General features: G+C 45.2%; 1 protein-coding gene across 2 annotated transcripts in view; it reads right to left on the bottom strand.

Annotated features, from left to right (window-relative positions):
• The window catches only part of ipo13b (importin 13b), a 116,015-nt gene extending 109,807 nt beyond the window's left edge, over window positions 1-6,208 (bottom strand). For both annotated transcript variants that reach the window (XM_063200676.1, XM_063200677.1), the window contains exon 1: window positions 5,593-6,208. In XM_063200676.1, the coding sequence (XP_063056746.1) occupies window positions 5,593-5,661 (69 nt within the window). In that variant the 5' untranslated portion in view covers window positions 5,662-6,208. The remainder of the gene's footprint in view (window positions 1-5,592) is intronic.
• Between the last annotated feature and the right edge of the window lie 13,814 nt (window positions 6,209-20,022).

Raw genomic sequence — 20,022 nt, 5'->3', positions numbered from 1 at the left:
GAGGAAGAGGAGGAATAGGAGGAAGAGGATGATGGGGCCAAGCAGAAACAGGAGGAAGAGGAGGAAGAGGAGGAAGATGAGGAAGAGGAGGAATAGGAGGAAGAGGAGGAAGAGGAGGAAGAGGATGATGGGGCCAAGCAGAAACAGGAGGAAGAGGACAAGAAAGAGGAAGAGGAAGAGGAAGAGGAGGAAGATGAGGGAGAGGAAGAGGAGGAGGAAGAGCATGATGGGGCCAAACAGAAAGAGGAGGAAGAGGAAGAGAAAGAAGAAGAGGAAGAGGAAGAGGAGGAAGATGAGGGAGAGGAAGAGGAGGAGGAAGAGCATGATGGGGCCAAACAGAAAGAGGAGGAAGAGGAAGAGAAAAGAAGAAGAGGAAGAGGAAGAGGAGGAAGAAGAAGAGGATGAAGAAGAGGATGATGGGCCAAGTAGAAAGAGGAGGAAGAGGAAGAGGAAGAGAAAGAGGAAGAAGAGGAGGAAGAGGATGAGGAAGAACAGTGACCTAGAGAACAGCCTGACCTAAGGGACGATCTGGGTCAGAGAGGATCACAATAAGAACACAACACAAACACACACACACACACACACACACACACACACACACTAAGTGCGAGACTTCTCTACACACGGAGATAGCGAGTGTGAGAAAGAGGGTGTGAATGTGAAGACTGTGGCGTTTCGGTTGCCGTGTTACGGTGCGTTTTGAAAACCTGATGAAATGCAGTGTGACAGCGCCGTACACATTATTCTGACAGTCGACGCTCAGTGAACATAATATCACACACACACACACACACACACACACACACACACACACACACACACACACACACACACACACACACACACACACACTCCTGCCAAAGCATCACCCTGCAACTGGGACTTGTTTGATTTGCCACGACGTTTTGTTCCATGTCAGATCCCCACCCAAAAAAATCCCCCTCTGTTTTCCTCTCTTCCCCTCGTTCCATCTCGCTCTCCATCTCCACCTCTCTCTCTCTCTTTCTCTCTCCACCTCCATCTCTGTCTCTCTCTTTCTGCCTTTCTCTCTATGCCTCTCCACCTAGCTCGCTCCACCATTCTCTCTATCTCTCCACCTCTCTTTGATCAGTGTCTCCCGACACTGTAACCCGACTCTCTCTCTCTCTCCCTGTCATCTCCTCTGTTCTTTCAAGGAAAGCAATTTCTCTCTCTCTCTCTCTCTCTACGAAATAATGTCATGACTATCACATCATATATGGTCAGTCACACACACGACACGCGCGCTTCATTCCATCACTCTCTCTCTCACACACACACACACACACACACACACACACACACACACACACACACACACACACACACACACACACACACACACACACACACACACACACACACACACACACACACACACACACACACACACACACACACACGTCAAAGCCAATCACTCACTTGGTTCTGGGTCATTCCACGCCAAATCAACAAGAGCCCGCGCACTTAGGTCTCAAAAAATTCTGAAAATATTACCAAGTGTACCCATGGTACTTAAGAGAAACACTGTAAATTTATTTGAATGTAAGATGTATACTCTCCATGTTACAGCCAATTTTACTGGGGGAGGGGGGTGCCCATTTTGTTCACACTCTTTTTTTTGTCAAAGTTCACAAGCCCGTAGCTCAATAACTAAACCATGTAGGAAGTTCAAATTTGGCATGCTGGTACATAGATAAGAATAGTTTGTTGCAAAACTGTCAGTCTTGTTCTGTATGATCCTGCATTGCCATGGCATTCCCTCAAAGATGATGCAAATTGTACTGGAGTTTTTGGCTGTGCTCTGTTTAGGCCTTCAGAAGACATATTTGTGGCAAACATAGCATCTTGATTTTTTCCCCTTGTAGAGACAAGTAGGAACACTCTCATAAAAATCTATAAATAGAAAGGAAACCCCATTAGTGTTTGACCAGAAGACCTCACAAGTCTGACAAATCATTTTGGGTGTCATTTTCAGAGCTCCAGAACCCCTTGTGGGATTGTCCACAGATTTTTATTTTATTTTTTTCTTCATTCTCCATGAATTCTTCTTTTTAAAAATGCAAATGAGACTTGTCTTATGTGATGTTTTCTTTTGTAATTTCCAACCTGAACATGGGCAACATGCACATTGAGGGCAATATGTTTTCTATGCGTTTCTTCCGCTGCCATCTGCTGGTCAAAAAAAGTAACAACATGACTCCTTGTGCCTGACCTACTGTCTCTTTTGGTGTGCGAACCTGCTCCCACATTGAACGCTCCTGAAATCATTTAAATTGAAAGGGATACCTGCACCCCTGCACAGGGACTCTCGGGTGATCATGTCTGGGCAAAATTTGCATTTGATTATTTAGCCTTTACATTAAATGTTATCGAAATCATGTTGCTCTCTTTTTGCATTTTGCCCATGTATAGGGTGGAAATTACAAAAGAAAACATCACATAAGACAAGTCTCATTGGCATTTTTAAAAAGAAGACTTCATGGAGAATGAAGAAAAATATAAAATAAAAATCTGTGGACAATCCCACAAGGTGTTCTGGTGCTCTGAAATGACACCCAAAATGATTTGTCAGACTTGTGAGGTCTTCTGGTCAAACACTGATGGGGTTTCCTTTCTATTTATAGATTTGTATGGGAGTGTTTCTACTTGTATCTACAAGGGGAAAAAATCATGAGGCTATGTTGTGCACAAATATGTCTTCTGAAGGCCTAAACAGAGCACAGCCAAAACCTCCAGTACAATTTGTATCGTATTTGAGGGAATGCTATGACGATGCAGGATCATACAGACCAAAAATTTCAGTTTTGCTACAAACTACTCCTATCTATGTACCAGCATGCCAAATTTGAGCTTCCTACTAGGTTTAGTTCTTGAGCTACGGGCTTGTGAACTTTGACAAAAAAAAGAGTGTGAACAAAATGGGCGCCCCCCTCCCCCAGTGAAATTGGCTGTAACATGGAGAGTATACATCTTACATTCAAATAAAGTAACAGTGTTTCTCTTAAGTACCATGGGTACACTCAGTAATATTTTCAGAATTTTTTGAGACCTAAGTGTGCGGGCTCTTGTTGATTTGGCGTGGAATGACCCTTCTGCCTTATTCCCCACCCATCCCTGATCCCTCTCTCTACTCCCCTCATCTCATCTCATTGCCTCCTCCACCATATTTCTCCCCTCCGTCTCTCCATCCTTCTCTACCTCCATCACTCCCTCGTTCCCTTACCAGCTTCCTCCGCCTTCTCTCCTCTTGCTCCTTAATCTCTTCCTCCCATCAGCATCAGATCGTTCCCCTTCTCCATCTTCTAGCCCTACATCTCTCCCTCCTCCTCTTCTACCTCCATGACTCCCTCGTTCCCTTGCCAGCCTCCTCTGCTTCTCTTCTCTTCTCCTCTTGACTAATATGCACTCTTCCTCCTTAATCTCTTCCTCACATCAACATCGGCTCTTTTCCCCTTCTCTATCTTCCATCTCTTCATCCTCCATCCTTCCTTCTCTCCCTCCTCCTCTCCCTCGTTCCCTTGTACGCTTCTCTTCTCTTTTGACTAATTCACTCTCTTCCTCCTTAATCTCTTCCTCCCATCAGCATCAGCATCAGCTCTGCCTAATGCAACATACCCCCTCCCTCTCCCTCTCCCCCTCCAACCTCCACCCCTCCCCGCCCGCGTGCCCACACACACACACACCGTCGTCTCCTGACCCCACCCCTGCCCAGCAGAGCGGAGCGGAACACAGGCAGCTCCTGGCAACCGCCACAACCCAGTCTCCATGGAGAACTGATGGGAGAGGAGAGGAGAGGAGAGGAGAGGACACACACACAGTTTTACATGCCAAGACACATTTTTACACGAAATGGTGAATAACAAGGTAGATACAGGTAGAAGTGAGCTCACTCATGTGCACACACGCTCACACCAAGCGTGAAAAGTGCAGACGTGGCGCTCATGCTGTGTTGAGCCAAACTGTGAGAATCACTGGCAGGTATAGCTGCTATCTGTGTGGCCTAGTCTACAACATGGGGCAGGTATAGCTGCTATCTGTGTGGCCTGTTAGTCTACTACATGAGGCACATGGTGGACTGCAACATAGCACCTAAAGGTTCATTAACTTATTTTATAACCTTCTTACAAAAATAGTTAAATTGTCTCCAAACATCAACACCATACTGATTTTACGATCACCTTCAACTTCCCTGAATGACGCATACCTAAGAGTCAACATCCTGCACAAAAACACAGCATTTAAATATGAGCAAAACGGCAAAGTCATACAGAGAGAGAGAGATGCTCACAAATTGAAATGGAAACAGAGGGAAGAGAAACCCAAAAGGCAAGTGGGCAAGGTAGGGGTGTGTGATATGACGATATTAAATCGTAAATCGATCGATATTACATCTTTTTTTCCCAACAGAAGATAGTGAAAAAAACATATTTGGCATATCACCCACCCCTATGCCAAGATATGTGATCCAGACAGTGGGGTGTCAGTGAGTGTGTGGGTCAGTAAAGGCAGACAGTAGGCAGTCATCTCCACCTCTCTCCTTGGTCACCGTTCTCTGCACTGCCGCTTGGAAAAAAATATGTACTGATGGCTCTGTAATAATTTGACATTTGGTCCAATAAAGGACTTTGTAAACCTCTGCAATGCCAAGGTCTGGTCTGACCTAAGCTTATTCATCATTCATTCATTCTTCCGAACATCCTGAGGCTATTGACCTTTGACCTCCACGTGTGACGCATGGAACACCCTGGGTAACACCCTGCAGATTAGGATGCATTCTCTGAGATCACACTTGACTTCAGTGCCTTCACATGGACATAACCTGCAGCCACTACCAGGAACATACAACACCGCTGGTAACCACACACCACTGCACACACAGAAAAAATAATTAAGTGACAGAGAGCCAATGATTTTGGACCATTCCTAAATATAATCAAGCGTTGCCTGTAGTACACACAGCACACTTAGCTTTAAATAGAGATGTTGCATTGGTGCTTCCAGTACCATGCAACTCCAAATGCATCAAGATAAACAACAACAGCGGCCAGTGCTGTTACTTGGTGTGTCTTGCTTTGGAGAGAAGGGGTGGTGATGGCTGATGCAGATTGTAAAAACACTACTTAAGCACTTGTCATTTCATACATCATCAATACATTATACGGTATACCACTCAAGAATATTTTTACAATACAGTGAGGATGCACTGTATTCATTCCGCAACTATTCCATCGCTGTCAACCAGATGCCAGGAATTTCAGAGGTCTATGTCAGAATGATCTAGCTAGCCAGACCCAGCCCCAAGCTTCCAAAGACATGCATAGAGCTCTACATCTTTCATAATTTCAAGCATTTCTATCCTAAAACCACGGTGCACGGCTGTGATAATGCAATACACAACAAAGCAACGCCTAAATAGCTCAAATTCATTATAGGTCTCGTCTGTCTACAATAAAAACAGGCATACGCAGCAGCTCGATTTAGAGATTGCTGCCAGTCATCGGATGCCAAAAGCCTGCAGCGTTTTAATACGGCAGATGAAGAATAAAGATGATCTTTTGTGGACAATCTTACCTTTTCAACGTTCTCCACTGTGAAGTCCACCGCATCGGGCGTCTGTGCTATTCTACCCGGCGTCTCCATGGTCTGTCTCGTCTTCTTTTAGCTGATGTCAATAGCGAGACACTTTGGCGAGTAAAGAAAACCACTCGCCGGAAGAGTTCACGGCGTACCCCGTTAGATTAATATATAACTAAACTGGCTCGGTCACGGGAATCCTAAATGTTAAGAATTGGTAAAAGTAAATAATAGGCGTCACAGTTTCCCTCGCAACAAGCCAGCTAAAGAGAGGCAACGACGTGTCTGCTAGCTAGCAGGCTAGCACCGCTGTCTTGTCCCTCATCATTGACAACACATTTTGCGAGCACTGCTTTCCGTGGTGCTGATGATGATCTTGCTGAATAATCTACCGACGAAGGGTGATATTCGCTGGCCTTGTCATCTACTGCGTTGATGTCTTCATGTACATAACTGAACGCTGTTTCAATGTTTGTTGAGATTGCAGTTTCACCGCCCGGGCTACTACTGTCTTTTGCCTCCCATCTGTCACTGCGTTTGGTAACCTGCTTGAGGCGCGACTACATCGCTAGCGTGGTGTCCAATCAGTGCCTGATTTGAAAGAGATGCTGTTCAAATGTGAACGACTGTCACTGATGAAAAAAATGTATATTTCCGTTTAAATGTATCTTACAGTTACGTGGTAATCTTACGGCGCAGTTTGCATTAGTCGAGCTAAGCCTTTGTTTCAATGACCAGTATGGTCATAGAAAGCATAAATGTCAGGGAATTGTTGGCTGAGACGATTCGTAAAAATAGGCCTATGCCTCAGCATAGATTTAAAGACAAATTAAACCTGAAGTGACCGATGTACAAGCCATGAAAAATAGCTATTGAGATTATATTTCGCATTTCGCATTCGGTTTGCATGGCAAATGATTTATACGACATCTCACATTTTTACGGAATGCAAAATAAAATTCTTTAGAACAGATATTTTGAACCAGGCAATTGTACAAGGGACTATGTACCATGTCTTGCATCATGGGATATGAAGTTCTTGCGTGGAGCAGAAAACCTACAATACGGCTACGCCACCTTGTGGTTGTCAGCAAACCTCGCTTGAATCTCAAATTGATGGCAGTTTAAGCAGAGATTCTCTCTGACATAAGTGGTTAAGGTGTCGCGCAGACTTGTAGCCCAGGGATTGCCTGTTTGTCCCACCAAGTTGTTGTTTTATGTTTGTTTGTTTTGATGTTTTTTTGTCTTGTTGGTGCGGGGAGTAATTAACCAGTGCTCTATTACCCCATCCTCCCCATGACTGACCCTGATGGTCCCATGCCGCCGCAGCACTGCTCCCTTGGAATGCCATTAGGGGCTGCCACCTTGCACTGGTAAGGAATAAATTCATTTTAATTGTGTGCAATGAGTACAGTCCCAACGGAGTGTCCCACATGGGTCTTCACATGGAACTATCCATAGTCCTAATTGTTGAAAATAAGTCTTTGTTTGGTTGAAAAACAGTAATTGAAATAACTTTTTTTTCCTGTTTCTTGAAAGTCTCAGTTTGGTTGGAAAATGGTAGTCAAAATTATGTTTTCCCGGATATTAAAAAGACATGCCTTGGCCTGGATGTAGTGAGAAGAGCCACGGGTCCAGGAGGTAGTGGCGTGACGAAAGTCTTCAGCCTGTGATTCCTGGTGGATCCGTGGGGGTGAAAGTAGGCAGAAGTCAATGTCTCGGCCCTGGCCCTGCCGTGGCCATCCGATTGGGCACTCACCTGCTATGCAGTTGACCCGGGTTCGATTCCCGGCCCAGGTTCCACTGCCGTGAAAAGGGGGGGCAGGGTCACCTAATGTTCTATATCTCTGAGTCACCCTCTCTCTCCAACAAGACCTCCATCATCATCATCATCCTATTATATATTAGGGAATTGATGGCCAACTGACACCACTTACCACCCTCCCATGTGGGTGAGGTGTGTGTGTGTGTGTGTGTGTGTGTGTGTGTGTGTGTGTGTGTGTGTGTGTGTGTGTGTGTGTGTGTGTGTGTGTGTGTGTGTGTGTGTGTGTGTGTGTGTGTGTGTACAAACTGTACAGTTGCTTGCTCATGCATGTCTATGTGTCATTTGTTTTCTTTGTCAGACCAGCAGACAGACAGACAGGGAGCCAATGTGAGTAAATCACTAATACTGAGTGTGTAACAACAGAACACACCCCTGGCCCTGACAAGATCCAAACTGATGACCTGGGAAGGAAGATCCTTACAGATGCATGAAGGCTTTTTTTCTTTCCTGATATAGGACCATGTTGCTAGTTCGCATTCTGAAGAAAGTTTTAAAAAAGGGTTAAGGTCTGAGAAGTTTAAAGTGTAGAAAAGGCGCGTCTCATCTCAAGCAAAGCTTTTGTCAAAAAAAACCCCAACAACAACAACAAAGCACTTTAACACTCAGTGAAAGTAAAACCACAAACAAAGCAACAAAAAACACAAACGTTTCAAATGACTGAACCAAGAAATGAGGAACTACTTCTAACATAAGTTCACACCAGTGTCTCTCAAAAACATCAACTCACATTACACCCAAAAACAAACAAACAAAACAAAAATGAACCCCTCTACCCTCCCTGGCAATGTACTTCTGAGGCCTTACACCCTTGTACCACCTCCAGATAGACACAGGGGGCCCATGTTAAACTAAAAACTGAAAATAAAGTCTGCACACCAAGCTCTCGTTTCTCTTATTTTAATAGAGTGACATTTCACTATACTTCACTCTATTAAAATAAGAGAAACGGGAGCTTGGTGTGCAAACTTTTTTTTTTTTCGTTTTCATGTGACTTTGCTAGTCCTGACCTGCACCCACAACTTTTTTGAGACGGATCTGCATGTTTTTTTTCTTTGTTAAACCTGGGCCAATGTTAAACACCCTTGGAAAAAAGAGAAAATATCCTTGTCATAGACAAAGTAATTCACTAGGTATTTGGCATACGACCAACATTGTGCAATTCACTACAGCTACCCGCTATGCCAGGAGCAGCAGCTACTACAATGCCAACGAGCATGTATGATCACACGTGCCGCCATTTTAGCTGCACCCGCACCACATACAGTGCTCATAAAAAGTGCACAGACCCCTGTTCAAATGCCAGGTTTTGGTGATATAAAAATGACCCCCCAAAAAGCTTAACAACTTTGTCCACCTTCAATCTAAACTATTAATTACAATGCAATTGAACTCAAAATGACCCCAAACCTGGCATTTGAACCAAGCTTTTTTATAGGCACTGTAACTTCCTCAAAACTAAGGTGTCCATCTAGTTTTCTATACCTGTAGCTACAGGTTCCGCTACAGGCAGTTATGCGTGCGTCAAAGAAATCAATGTGAAAAGGCACAAAGCTCCTTTGTGTTTTTCTGTTTTGGTAACAATATGGCAATGTTTACTTTTTTGTCTTGATTCAAGAGGTTGTGGTATTTTTACAGTTTACACCTGCACTTGGAGGTGGACAAATGACAATCAACTTGGCGCCAATAAAAAATTAAATCGAATCAACCCAGGATGACTTGATTCTTTCTCACGATAGGGAGGGGAGGAGGGGGGGCGGGGATTGTGGGTTGCGTAATTTAAAATAAACACAGACTATTTGGCAACACTGTGGGTAGCTGGACACGATCTGCCCTGCGCCAACCTGCCATCTGTCATCACTTTGGCTCGCGTAGCGTAGCCGTAGCATAGCATACTTTGGTCTCTTGGTATTCCACCACGACATTCGTTCTTTGTGATGAAGATGTTTCGGTGCGAAACACATTATGGTGTCTCTCTCTTCAGTCTTCAGCATGACAGTCTCTGGAATAAAAACAAACAACAGAACTTCCAGAAAAAAATTAAAACAAAAGAAAACCTTAAGCCAGCAACAACAAAAAATACTGTTACTTCTCCAGTAGCAGTCAATTAATACAGCAACAAGTCTGCTAGGAACTGAAGAAAGCTACTGGGGAGGAGCAGGCAGTTGGTGTGGGGGTGGCACAGCTGATGTGGCAGGGGGTGGCACAGCCGGACTCCAGACACTAGAGGGCGATAACTAGCTGACTGAACGTCAAGGAAATCAGCTACATGGGCAGCATGTGGGCACTGTTCCATGCCAATCCACATCCCAGTCCAAGCCTGCGGCATGTGTGGCGCTCACTCACTCACCCACGTTTTACGAACGCCTGTCTCTTTTCAGCACAGGCACAAGCGGTAACTACCTTCCCGCCCTACACACCAGGGCCCCCTGCAGGCTGGAGGCCAAAACACACATATCAAAGTAGAATTCTAGGGGGCGGCGGTGGCGGGGGGTATGGAGAAGGCTCAAGGTGCTTTCTTTTTTTTTCTTTTTTCTTCTTCGTCTTAAAGCAGGGGATGCTGGGTAAAATGGAAACAGCTCCAGGCCAATGGAGAGCCTGCATTTCAGTCTGGGTGGGAGAGGGGGTGTGGTCAATAGCTGTATAAAGGCGTGTCCTCCATCATGTCATCCTGGAAGCACATAGAAGAAAGAAACAAGAGAAAAACAAGGAGATGTGCATTTAAAAAAACGTGACAACATCAGTGTTTAATATCGAACAATATAATTTTTTTTCCATTAATGACAACTTTCCTATATGGATGATGGATGTTGTTTTGGTTAAAGAAAGTTAAGGGTTTCCGTCCTCTTTATGCTGCTGTCAGTTTTCATACCCTTGTACATTCACACATTTTACATAAACAAGCTAATATTTACTAGTATAACCAAAGTACGGTACGTTTTACAGCTACAAAGGTCTATTTCTGGAAATTCAAAATGTCGGACATGGAGAAGATCCATGTTTTCATATATGAAAAATGCAATTTCCCCAGTCATAAAGAATACTTAGCATTGGATGGTGCCAGTAAGTATTCGTAAAAAAAACGAACATTTGTGAATGGCAGCATCAATTCTGGAAAAAGAATATTACTTTAGTGCACCTTTAAACATATGTGTGTGTCACATGCCATCAGCCGTTCCAATAACTCTATGCTGTAGATATCGCCACCTATGCATCTGATCTCACAGCAATGAGCTTCTGCAGTCAAAACATGACTCATTAGGTATGTATACATGGGCACTTCTGATCCGATTAGAATAGGGATATTTTTCTACTCCAATCAGGAATTCCCTTCTTTACGGCCTGATCGGACTAGATTTCTTTGATCGGATCAGAATTCTAATCGGACTATAAGAGGTGGTGTAGTCCGATCAGATGGTCCATGTATACACTCTATTCCACTTGGTTGTTTGTGACGCAATCGTGTCACATATTTTAACAAATGAAGCTCTGGTTATCCTAACATTTTAACGCCATATTGGTCGCTGAATTCCTGCAGAACAACTCTCTCCCACCAACCCTGGCTTCGTACTCTCATCCACAGACTTCTTTCTTGTTTGTGAGGTGTTTTAAGTGAACTGGTGACAACAGCGCGTCCAACAGCCCATAAGCGCAAGATTAAGTACAGCAGTGTCGCTTCCCGCTGCACTTTCAGAAAGACTAAAAATATAAATAAAGCAAGCGATACTTTCATGTTTATCGCAGTTTCGACCATATAGCCCGGCCTGTTGCTAACCACTGTCCCTGGTAACCGCGCGTGGCAGGTATTCGAACGTTCGAGGTCAATGTAATGTATACACTTGATTCCGATCAGACTAATCGGATCAGATCTATTCCGATCGGCGAAAAAAGGGCCATATATACACAGCTATTGAGATGTAGGCCTATTGAAAAAATAATAAGACACTGCACTGCACTGCACTCCCGGGGCACTGAGGGTTAGCACCCCAAGCTGCAGCTCCCGTGAGGGAGCACCCACCTAAGCTACGGAAAGCCCTAATGAAAGATACCCCCAGGGGTGCCCGAGAGGGGGGGAGGATGAGCACCCCACACGGACGGACCTTCTGGTACAGAATACGAGCAACGGATTAACGACAACGAGAGTATCCTGTATGTGTGGCAAAAGCTGCAAGAACCTAAGAGGTCTGAGGATCCATCAGACGAAGATGGGCTGTACAAGGAGGAAGCAAGCAGAGCAACGCACAGAGGCAGTGCACAGCACGGCCCCTGGTGAGACGGAGGAGGAGCAGGACCCGGAGTCAACCCACAGTGTCCAGAACCTCCAAGCTCAGCTCGCCCCACCCAACAATCCATCCGAACATCGCAGGGTCTTGTGGCCAGCAGCACACAAGGAGTCTGAGTGGCGCCAGTTCGACGAAAACGTAGACTGTGCTGTTGAGGCATCATCGAGAGTGGGTGTAGACCAGCAGCTCCAAATGATGTGCACCTTCATGGTCTGCATCGGTGCTGAGCGATTTGGTGTTAAACAGCCAAAGGCCAAGAACGCAGCCAGGCCCAATAGGCGAGAGAACAAGATCACCACACTCAGGAGAGACCTGAAGGCCCTTAAACAGCGTTTCAAGAAGGCGAGCGAGGAAGAGAGGCCTGCCCTGGTTGAGCTCAGAGTTATCCTCAGGAAGAAGCTCATCTCACTACGTCGCGCTGAGTGGCACAGGAGGAAGGGTAGAGAGAGGGCCCGCAAGCGCACTGCCTTCATAGCCAACCCCTTCGGGTTTACTAAGAAGCTGCTAGGGCAGAAGCGGAGTGGAATCCTTACCTGCCCAGAGGATGACATCAACCACCACCTGTCTGAAACCTACAGCGACCGGCAGAGAGAGGAAGACCTGGGCCCCTGTAGAGAACTTATTTCACCACCGCTACCATCCAGCCAATTCAACACCAAAGAGCCAACGCTGGCAGAAGTCAAGAACACAGTCAGGGCTGCACGGACAAGTGCAGCACCTGGGCCGAGCGCCGTGCCATATAAAGTCTACAAGCATTGCCCAAGACTTCTGCAGAGGTTGTGGAGAATCATCAGGGTAGTGTGGCGAAGAGGCAGGGTAGCCAAGCAATGGAGGCATGCCGAAGGTGTATGGATACCAAAGGAGGAAAATGCAAGTGACATCTCGCAGTTCCGTACCATCTCACTGCTCAGCGTAGAGGGCAAGATCTTCTTTAAGATCCTTGCCAATCGCATGACTGATTTCCTCCTGAGGAATTCCTACATCGACACCAGCGTGCAGAAGGGAGGAATTCCAGGCTTTCCAGGCTGCCTTGAACACACTGGAGTGGTCACTCAGCTAATCCGAGAGGCCAGAGAGAACCGAGGGGATTTGTCAGTCATCTGGCTTGACCTGGCAAACGCCTACGGATCGATCCCCCACAAGCTGGTGACCAAGGCCTTGACGATGCACCATGTCCCGCAGAAGATCACAGATCTCATACAGGACTACTACAGTAGTTTTAGTATGAGATTTACATCTGGATTTACAACATCAGCATGGCACCGCCTAGAAAAAGGCATCATCACTGGTTGCACTATATCAGTGACGCTGTTTGCTCCGGTGATGACCATGCTTGTCAAGGCTGCAGAGGTGGAATGTAGAGGGCTTCTATCCAGATCTGGAACTCGCCAACCGCCAATTAGAGCCTTTATGGATGACCTAACAGTCACAGCAACATCTGTGCCAGGGTGCCGCTGGCTCCTTAAAGGTCTCGAAAGGCTAACATCTTGGGCGAGAATGACATTCAAGCCAGCAAAATGCCGATCCCTTGTACTGAGGAAGGGAAGAGTGGAGGACAAATTCTGCTTCCACATGAACGGTCTCCAAATCCCATCATTGACGGAGAAGCCGGTGAAGAGCCTGGGGAAGCTCTTTGACGCAACTCTGAGAGATACAGCAGCAATCCAGGCCATGCACGCGGAGCTGAAAACCTGGCTTGCGGCAGTGGACTGGTCAGGCCTCCCTGGGAAATTTAAAGCCTGGATATATCAGCATGGCATCCTGCCAAGGCTCCTGTGGCCACTACTGATGTACCAGGTCCCAGTTACAACAGTGGAGACCCTGGAGAGAAACATCAGCCAGTTCCTGCGCAGGTGGCTGGGCCTTCCGAAGAGCCTTAGCTGCATTGCCCTATATGGGCACACCAACAAGCTGCAGCTCCCTTTCTCAGGCCTGACAGAGGAATTCAAAGTAACAAGAGCCAGGGAGGTGTTACTGTACAGAGACTCAGCCGACACCAGAGTCTCCTCTGCAGGCGTAGAGGTCAGGACGGGACGGAAGTGGAAGGCGCAGGAGGCAGTTCAGCAGGCAGAGGCAAGGTTGCGGCACAGTGTGTTAGTAGGCTCAGTGGCGGTTGGGCGAACAGGGCTAGGCTGCCATAAGACTCTGCGCTATGACAAAGTGCAGGGGAGGGACAGACGGCAGATGGTCCAGGGAGAGGTCCGAGCAGAGGTGGAAGAGGAGCGGCGCAGCTAAACAGTGGCCATGCGTCAGCAGGGGGCTTGGACCAATTGGGAGCATGCACAGACTCGGAAGATCACCTGGTCAGAACTTTGGAGGTCAGAGCCAGCAAGACTCAAGTTTCTGATCCAGTCAGTGTATGACGTCCTACCAAGTCCAGCCAATCTGCATTGCTGGGGGCTAGCTGAAGCACCATCTTGTCCTCTATGCCCGACAAGAGGATCGCTGGAGCACATCTTAAGCTGCTGCCCGAAAGCCCTGGGAGAGGGGAGGTATAGATGGCGCCATGACCAGGTGCTGAAGGCAGTAGCGGACACCATCTGTGCTGGAATCCAGCAAAGCAAGCACCAGCCCTTAGCAAGGCCACACATTGCCTTCGTCAGGGCCGGAGAGAGACCTCAGGCCGGCCATCCACTATAGCGGTACGTTATCGCAGCTCGACGTATTGGATACCCCAGTGTCGACGCACTGCTACTACAGCTCGCGTGGCTCGGGAGCTATATACAGGAAGTATATCGATCTACATTTCTAGCCGTTTTTATCGATGTAGCAAACCAACTGCCCCTATATTACAGTTCAATATACTCTTACCGACCTCGGCACATGTGTTTTTTTCACACACAGTTTGACCTGTGTTGTTATGCTTATGATCGAAATTGAACATAATCATTTGAACCCAGCCATCATAAGCACGTGCAACATGAATGCTTGTCATGTGCTCAACAGTCATTGGGTAACGCAGTCCGTCAGCCGCTGCTAATTTGCATAACTTTCAGGAGAGCTCAACTTTTTGACGTGCCACCGGACCCACGCTCGCCGTGCCGGAATCCCAACATGCATTGCGAGTCCGGTAACGACGATATGCCGCATTTCATTGAAAATGAATTGAATGCGTTGGTACGTCTTGCGTCAAACTGACAAATGGATGGGCACCGTAAGTCACAGCCAAAGGTCCCAGCTGGGCTACTATCCACAGCGGGTGACTGGCAGCTGAAGGTGGACCTGGGGAGACAATTGAAGTTTCCGCAGCACATCACCAGCACTACACTCAGGCCAGACATGGTCCTAACATCAGAGAGTACAAAGCAGGTGGTGCTGTTGGAACTCACAGTCCCCTGGGAAGACCGGATTGAGGAAGCCTTTGAGCGGAAAAAGGCGAAGTACCTGGAGCTGGTGGAGGACTGCAGGCTGAAAGGATGGAGGGCCCGCTGTGAGCCAATAGAGGTTGGCTGCAGAGAATTTCCAGGACATTTCCTGCACCGGTCACTCAGGCTACTTGGAATCAGAGGTGCTCAAGAAAGGAAAGCCACCAGAAACATCTGCGAGGCAGCTGAGAGAGCCTCAAGGTGGCTGTGGATCAAAAGGGGCGACACATGGCTTAGTGCGCTGCTTGGACACAAGTCGGGGTCTGATCAGCCCCGGCTGGGTCGCCCAGGTGAGGGTGTCTAATGATCAAAGACCCGAAACACCCCGTGATCTCTGGGTTCATTACTGAGGATGTGTCCAAGCTGCACCACTAAGGTGTTTCTGATAACACTCTGGGTGATCTACCTGTTATTATCTTCCCACTGTATGTCTAGACCAACCATAAATTGTCTTTCAACTTTAAAACATCAAGTTAAAAAAAAAAATTAAACAACAGCGAGACGACAGCTGTTTTTAATTAAATGTGCCAGCAATGAGGAGGAGAGAATAAAAAAAATATCACGTAATATCATCATCATCATCATCATCATCATCATCATCATCATCATCTCCATGCTGTTACCATGGGGAGGTCCTGCAGCCTGCGGAACTCTGTGCGCTCATTCCGATGGCGGAACTTCAGGAAGACCAATAAGGAGACGATGGCCGCCGCGATCACGAATACGGACACTAGGCCAGCCAATAGGGGGTCAGACACCGCGGCACCTAGTGACAAGAGAATAGAATAGGATAGAATAGAATAGAATACCGGAAGTTTAGTTTAGTTTATTGGTTTATTTTACAGGGGCCATGTACAGGACAACTCCAGTACCAGAGTTAGCTACAAAGCTAATTTGCATCTGTGGTCCCTGGGCAGGAAGCTATTAAACAAAACACACACATTAAAACATGGACAATGCATGTCCATACAAATAATTACACATAAAAAGCAGTCACATCTCACTAACATACCACAATAAAAAAAGTAAAGCAATAGAATAGAATTAATTGTCATGCAAGTGAGAAATTTGTCTTAGGTCTCTCTACTATATACAAACATACATGGACATTCATTTCATTGCTCAAAACATAAATTAATGCACACATCATTGCACCCATCCCCTCCCTCTAGCCCACCCTTCCCTGACTACACATCATACACAAATCAGGTACACCAGATCCAGGGCCTTGTTTTTTTTTTTCGCCTGCCGTTTTGTAGTTACACCAACAAATATCAAAGCCCATGGGAGGAAAAGGTGACAAAAAGGAGGCTTTGTTAGAACACAAACAGGCATAGAAGAGAAAACCTGATCTGCTCAGCGTCAGTGACTGCAGGCATAGTAAAAGGCCAATATGCTCTATAACTACCACCTTCCTTTGCTTTCAAAATAACGGCCGTGTATTTCTACCAGAGCCGTATAAAGTAATAAGTACTCTTGTACAGTGGAGGAACTGGTGTATAAGCTATGTAGCTATGGATCATGTACTAGAGTTGTAATTACACCAGTAGGAGTACTTCTGCTTTATCCATCTCTGATTTCTACTCTCTTGCTACGTCTACTTCTACTCTACTCCTTAAACGAGGCCACTGACAAGTACAGGAGACATTTAATTCAGAACTAACTCAATTCCATTTTGAATAAAACTTAATTCCGCTTTGAAAACATCATGTAGGACCAGCCATGGCTCAATTGGTTGGGCACTGCACTACTACACCAGCGACCCGGGTTTGTGAATGAAGAAAACATTGTGTAAACACTTCGCGAATGAGAATTTAATGAAAGTGCAATATAAACTCAAGGGAACTATTTGATTCTGAATTATTAATTATCGGAATCAAACACATCATGTGTGGTAAACATGGCTATTATTTGTTGGCACAGGAAGGCGTGCCACTGAGTGAGATGTTACAGGAGTTCTGCACGTAGGCAAACAGAATTCTCTACACCAACCCACCCACCTCTTCAACAGAACAGAAACCGACCCACCTCTTCAACAGAAGAGAACAGAACAGACCCACCTCTTCCCGCTCCTTACTGTGCCGAACACAATTCTACAGAACAGAACAGAACAGAGCCACCACCGCTTCCCAGTCCTTACCGTCATGGGTGGAGAGTAACTAGTATTGCAATTGAGTGGCTTTTATGAGTAATTTGTACTTTTTACGTAGCTTTTGAATTTAGTATTTTTTACTTGAGTACATTTTTACCCAAGTACTTCTTTACTCAATTACAATGGAACCTCAATTACTACTGAGTAAAAAAATTGATTGATGGGAGACAAAATGGCATGCACAATAATAACACCAGAAATTAAAGATAATGCATGATTGCACACAGCATTTCCACAATTTTTCATTGTCCAACTTATCTTGGATCAATGTATTGGATGATGGCTGGTGCCAAGCAAGCGATAGAGGTCATGGAGGGCGATATTCAGGAAAAAGAAACACTGAATTTTTGAGTGAGAAACTAATTAAACGTAACTACGTTCTTTTACTCAAATTACATTGAAGTAATAATACAAAGTAACAACAGAATCATAAGAGGCCGCTTGGCCCTTGATTATACCTAAAGTGACTGATGTATAAGCCATGTAACATAATGAGTATCAAGCAGGGGTAGTAAGTGACTAATTACATTAATCAGATTACTGTAATTGAGTGTCTTTTATGAGTAGGCCTACTTTTTAATTTTTAACTAGTTTTACAAATGAGTAGCCTATTTACTCAAGTACATTTTGGCCCAGGTATTTTACTCGACTACATTGGAACCAGGCCTGAGTAGGCCTACTGAGCAAAATCAGATTGTTAGAGACAAATGAAACGCAGAAACCATATTCCAGAAATTCAAGTACATTGCGCAGGCTTGCACACCGCATATCTGGGACCAATGTGTGGATGATGGCTGTGCCCTGATGAAGACAATGGGTCGAAACGCGTAGGCATGTAGCCAGTATTTAATAAAGGCTTTTTAACTTTAGTAAGGAGTGCCTCAAATTGTGTTTTTTTTATCTTTTCATGGATGAAGGCTGTGTTGCAGGGCTTGGCATTAACTTTTTCACTCATCGGCCACTGTGGCTAGTGGTTTTACCAATACACTAGCCATTCACCTATTCTACTAGCCACACTTTTGATATTAATTTCTTTTTTTTATCATGATGATACTGTACATTTAACTTCAGAAGATGGGTTGCTAATGCAAGAAGATGAGTGCATAGCTTTCTAGATGGAAATTAATCAAACAAATACCAACAGAGTTACTGAGCATTTTCTTTAACTTAAATAGAAACAATTGATACAAAAGGGGTCAAATAGATTATGAGCCAAAGTGGCTAGTGACACTGAAATTGTTACTAGCCACAGCCAAGTTTTACCAGCATTTGGCCGGGTTGCAGGTGCCAGTGTCAAGCCCTGCCGTGTTGAGTGATAGATAAAGGTCATGGAGGAGATGATATTGAAGAAAAAGAAACAAATCTGGAGAGGAAAGCTGATTAAAAGTAATTACTGAAATTACATTTTAAGTGACATGGGCTATTTATTTATTTATTTATTTTAACTTTTGCTCAAGTAGATTTTTGAAAGGGTTCCTTTTGCTTGAGTAGGCCTATGCTTTAAGCAAAGTAAAGATTTGTTTACTTGATTACAATTTGCCTGGGCTTTTTCACAGTTAACATGGGCATGACAACAATCACATGTTAAAAAGTGCAAAAATCATTTGAACAGATACTTTTAATCATGTAGGTCTCGCTATAAAGTACAAATGACTGTCCATGGTCTTGAATTTCATGGACAGAAAAACTCACAACACTCCCTCGCCACCTTGTGGTTTTAGGAAAATGTACTTGTGAAAGCGCAGAAGACTTTTTCTAACCATGTGTGTACATGCTGCCTAGTACCATAGTTTTCTTTCCAACATCACTTCGGATTCTGCTAGTTTCTTCAGGGTATTAGATCTGAGAGTAGACTGAATGCAATAGTTAACGCCGCACTGATGTGCAGAACACATGACTCTTTTGTCCAGAAATCTGAAGTGCGTCAGTGGCTCGTGCGTAAAGCTGAAAATTGACAGATAGGCCTATTTTTCCATCTTGTATTTGGTTAATCAAATTTGTGATATAGGCCCGCCTAACCCATTCTTCCTATGGTAAGCAATAAATCATGACCTGGCGTTGAAAGTATAGCAGGATGTCCTGTATACATGTTCAAGGCTATTGCAAATTCTGGGGAAATGTATCCGTACCAGTCGGCCAATTGTGATGGTCACTTTTTTATATAGATTTCTGCGAACATAACACGGAGCTTAAGTTTCTTCATAAACCTGTCTGAACTTCATGGGACATGATGTCCTTTCATGGATTTATGAAAGAGCGGTAACTGTTTCGGTAGGAGTTTGAAGGCGTGTCTGTCCAACAGTACACCTCCTCCCCTCTTCCTCTATACAGAGCCATACAGAGGGGAGAGTTACGCAATTGGAGGACCAGGAATTAAATGGCAGCTCCGCCTTTCAGCGAGATAAGGGTGTTCCTAAAGCGGCTGTCTTTCCATAGACTCAACATAGAACCACCACATTAACAGCCAAAAATAAGGACTAACGAACTATACTGCGGGGTAATCACCACAAATATGTAAACCAACAACTGTCTCGGTGGTGATAATCACAACAGTTTACCATCTGTGATGTTTATCTGAAGTTATTACTATGAACAGCAAGTCTTGTCATATTCCCTGCATTGCATTTGCTATGTGCTACGCCCACTGCTAGGAACTAACATTCGCAACGCTGAGCAGTACTGAGAAGCTAAAACGGCTAATTTTGCTAAAGAGGAAGTCGGCCTAAGCACACGGCGGAGATTGCCCGACTCTCCCCTCTGTATGGCTCTTCCTCTATCTAGACGAGAACATATTACGCACGGAGG

The sequence above is a fragment of the Engraulis encrasicolus genome, chromosome 6, assembly GCF_034702125.1.
Source record: "Engraulis encrasicolus isolate BLACKSEA-1 chromosome 6, IST_EnEncr_1.0, whole genome shotgun sequence".
In the NCBI taxonomy this organism is placed as follows: Eukaryota; Metazoa; Chordata; class Actinopteri; order Clupeiformes; family Engraulidae; genus Engraulis; species Engraulis encrasicolus.
This window is presented reverse-complemented; position numbering and strand designations above follow the sequence as displayed.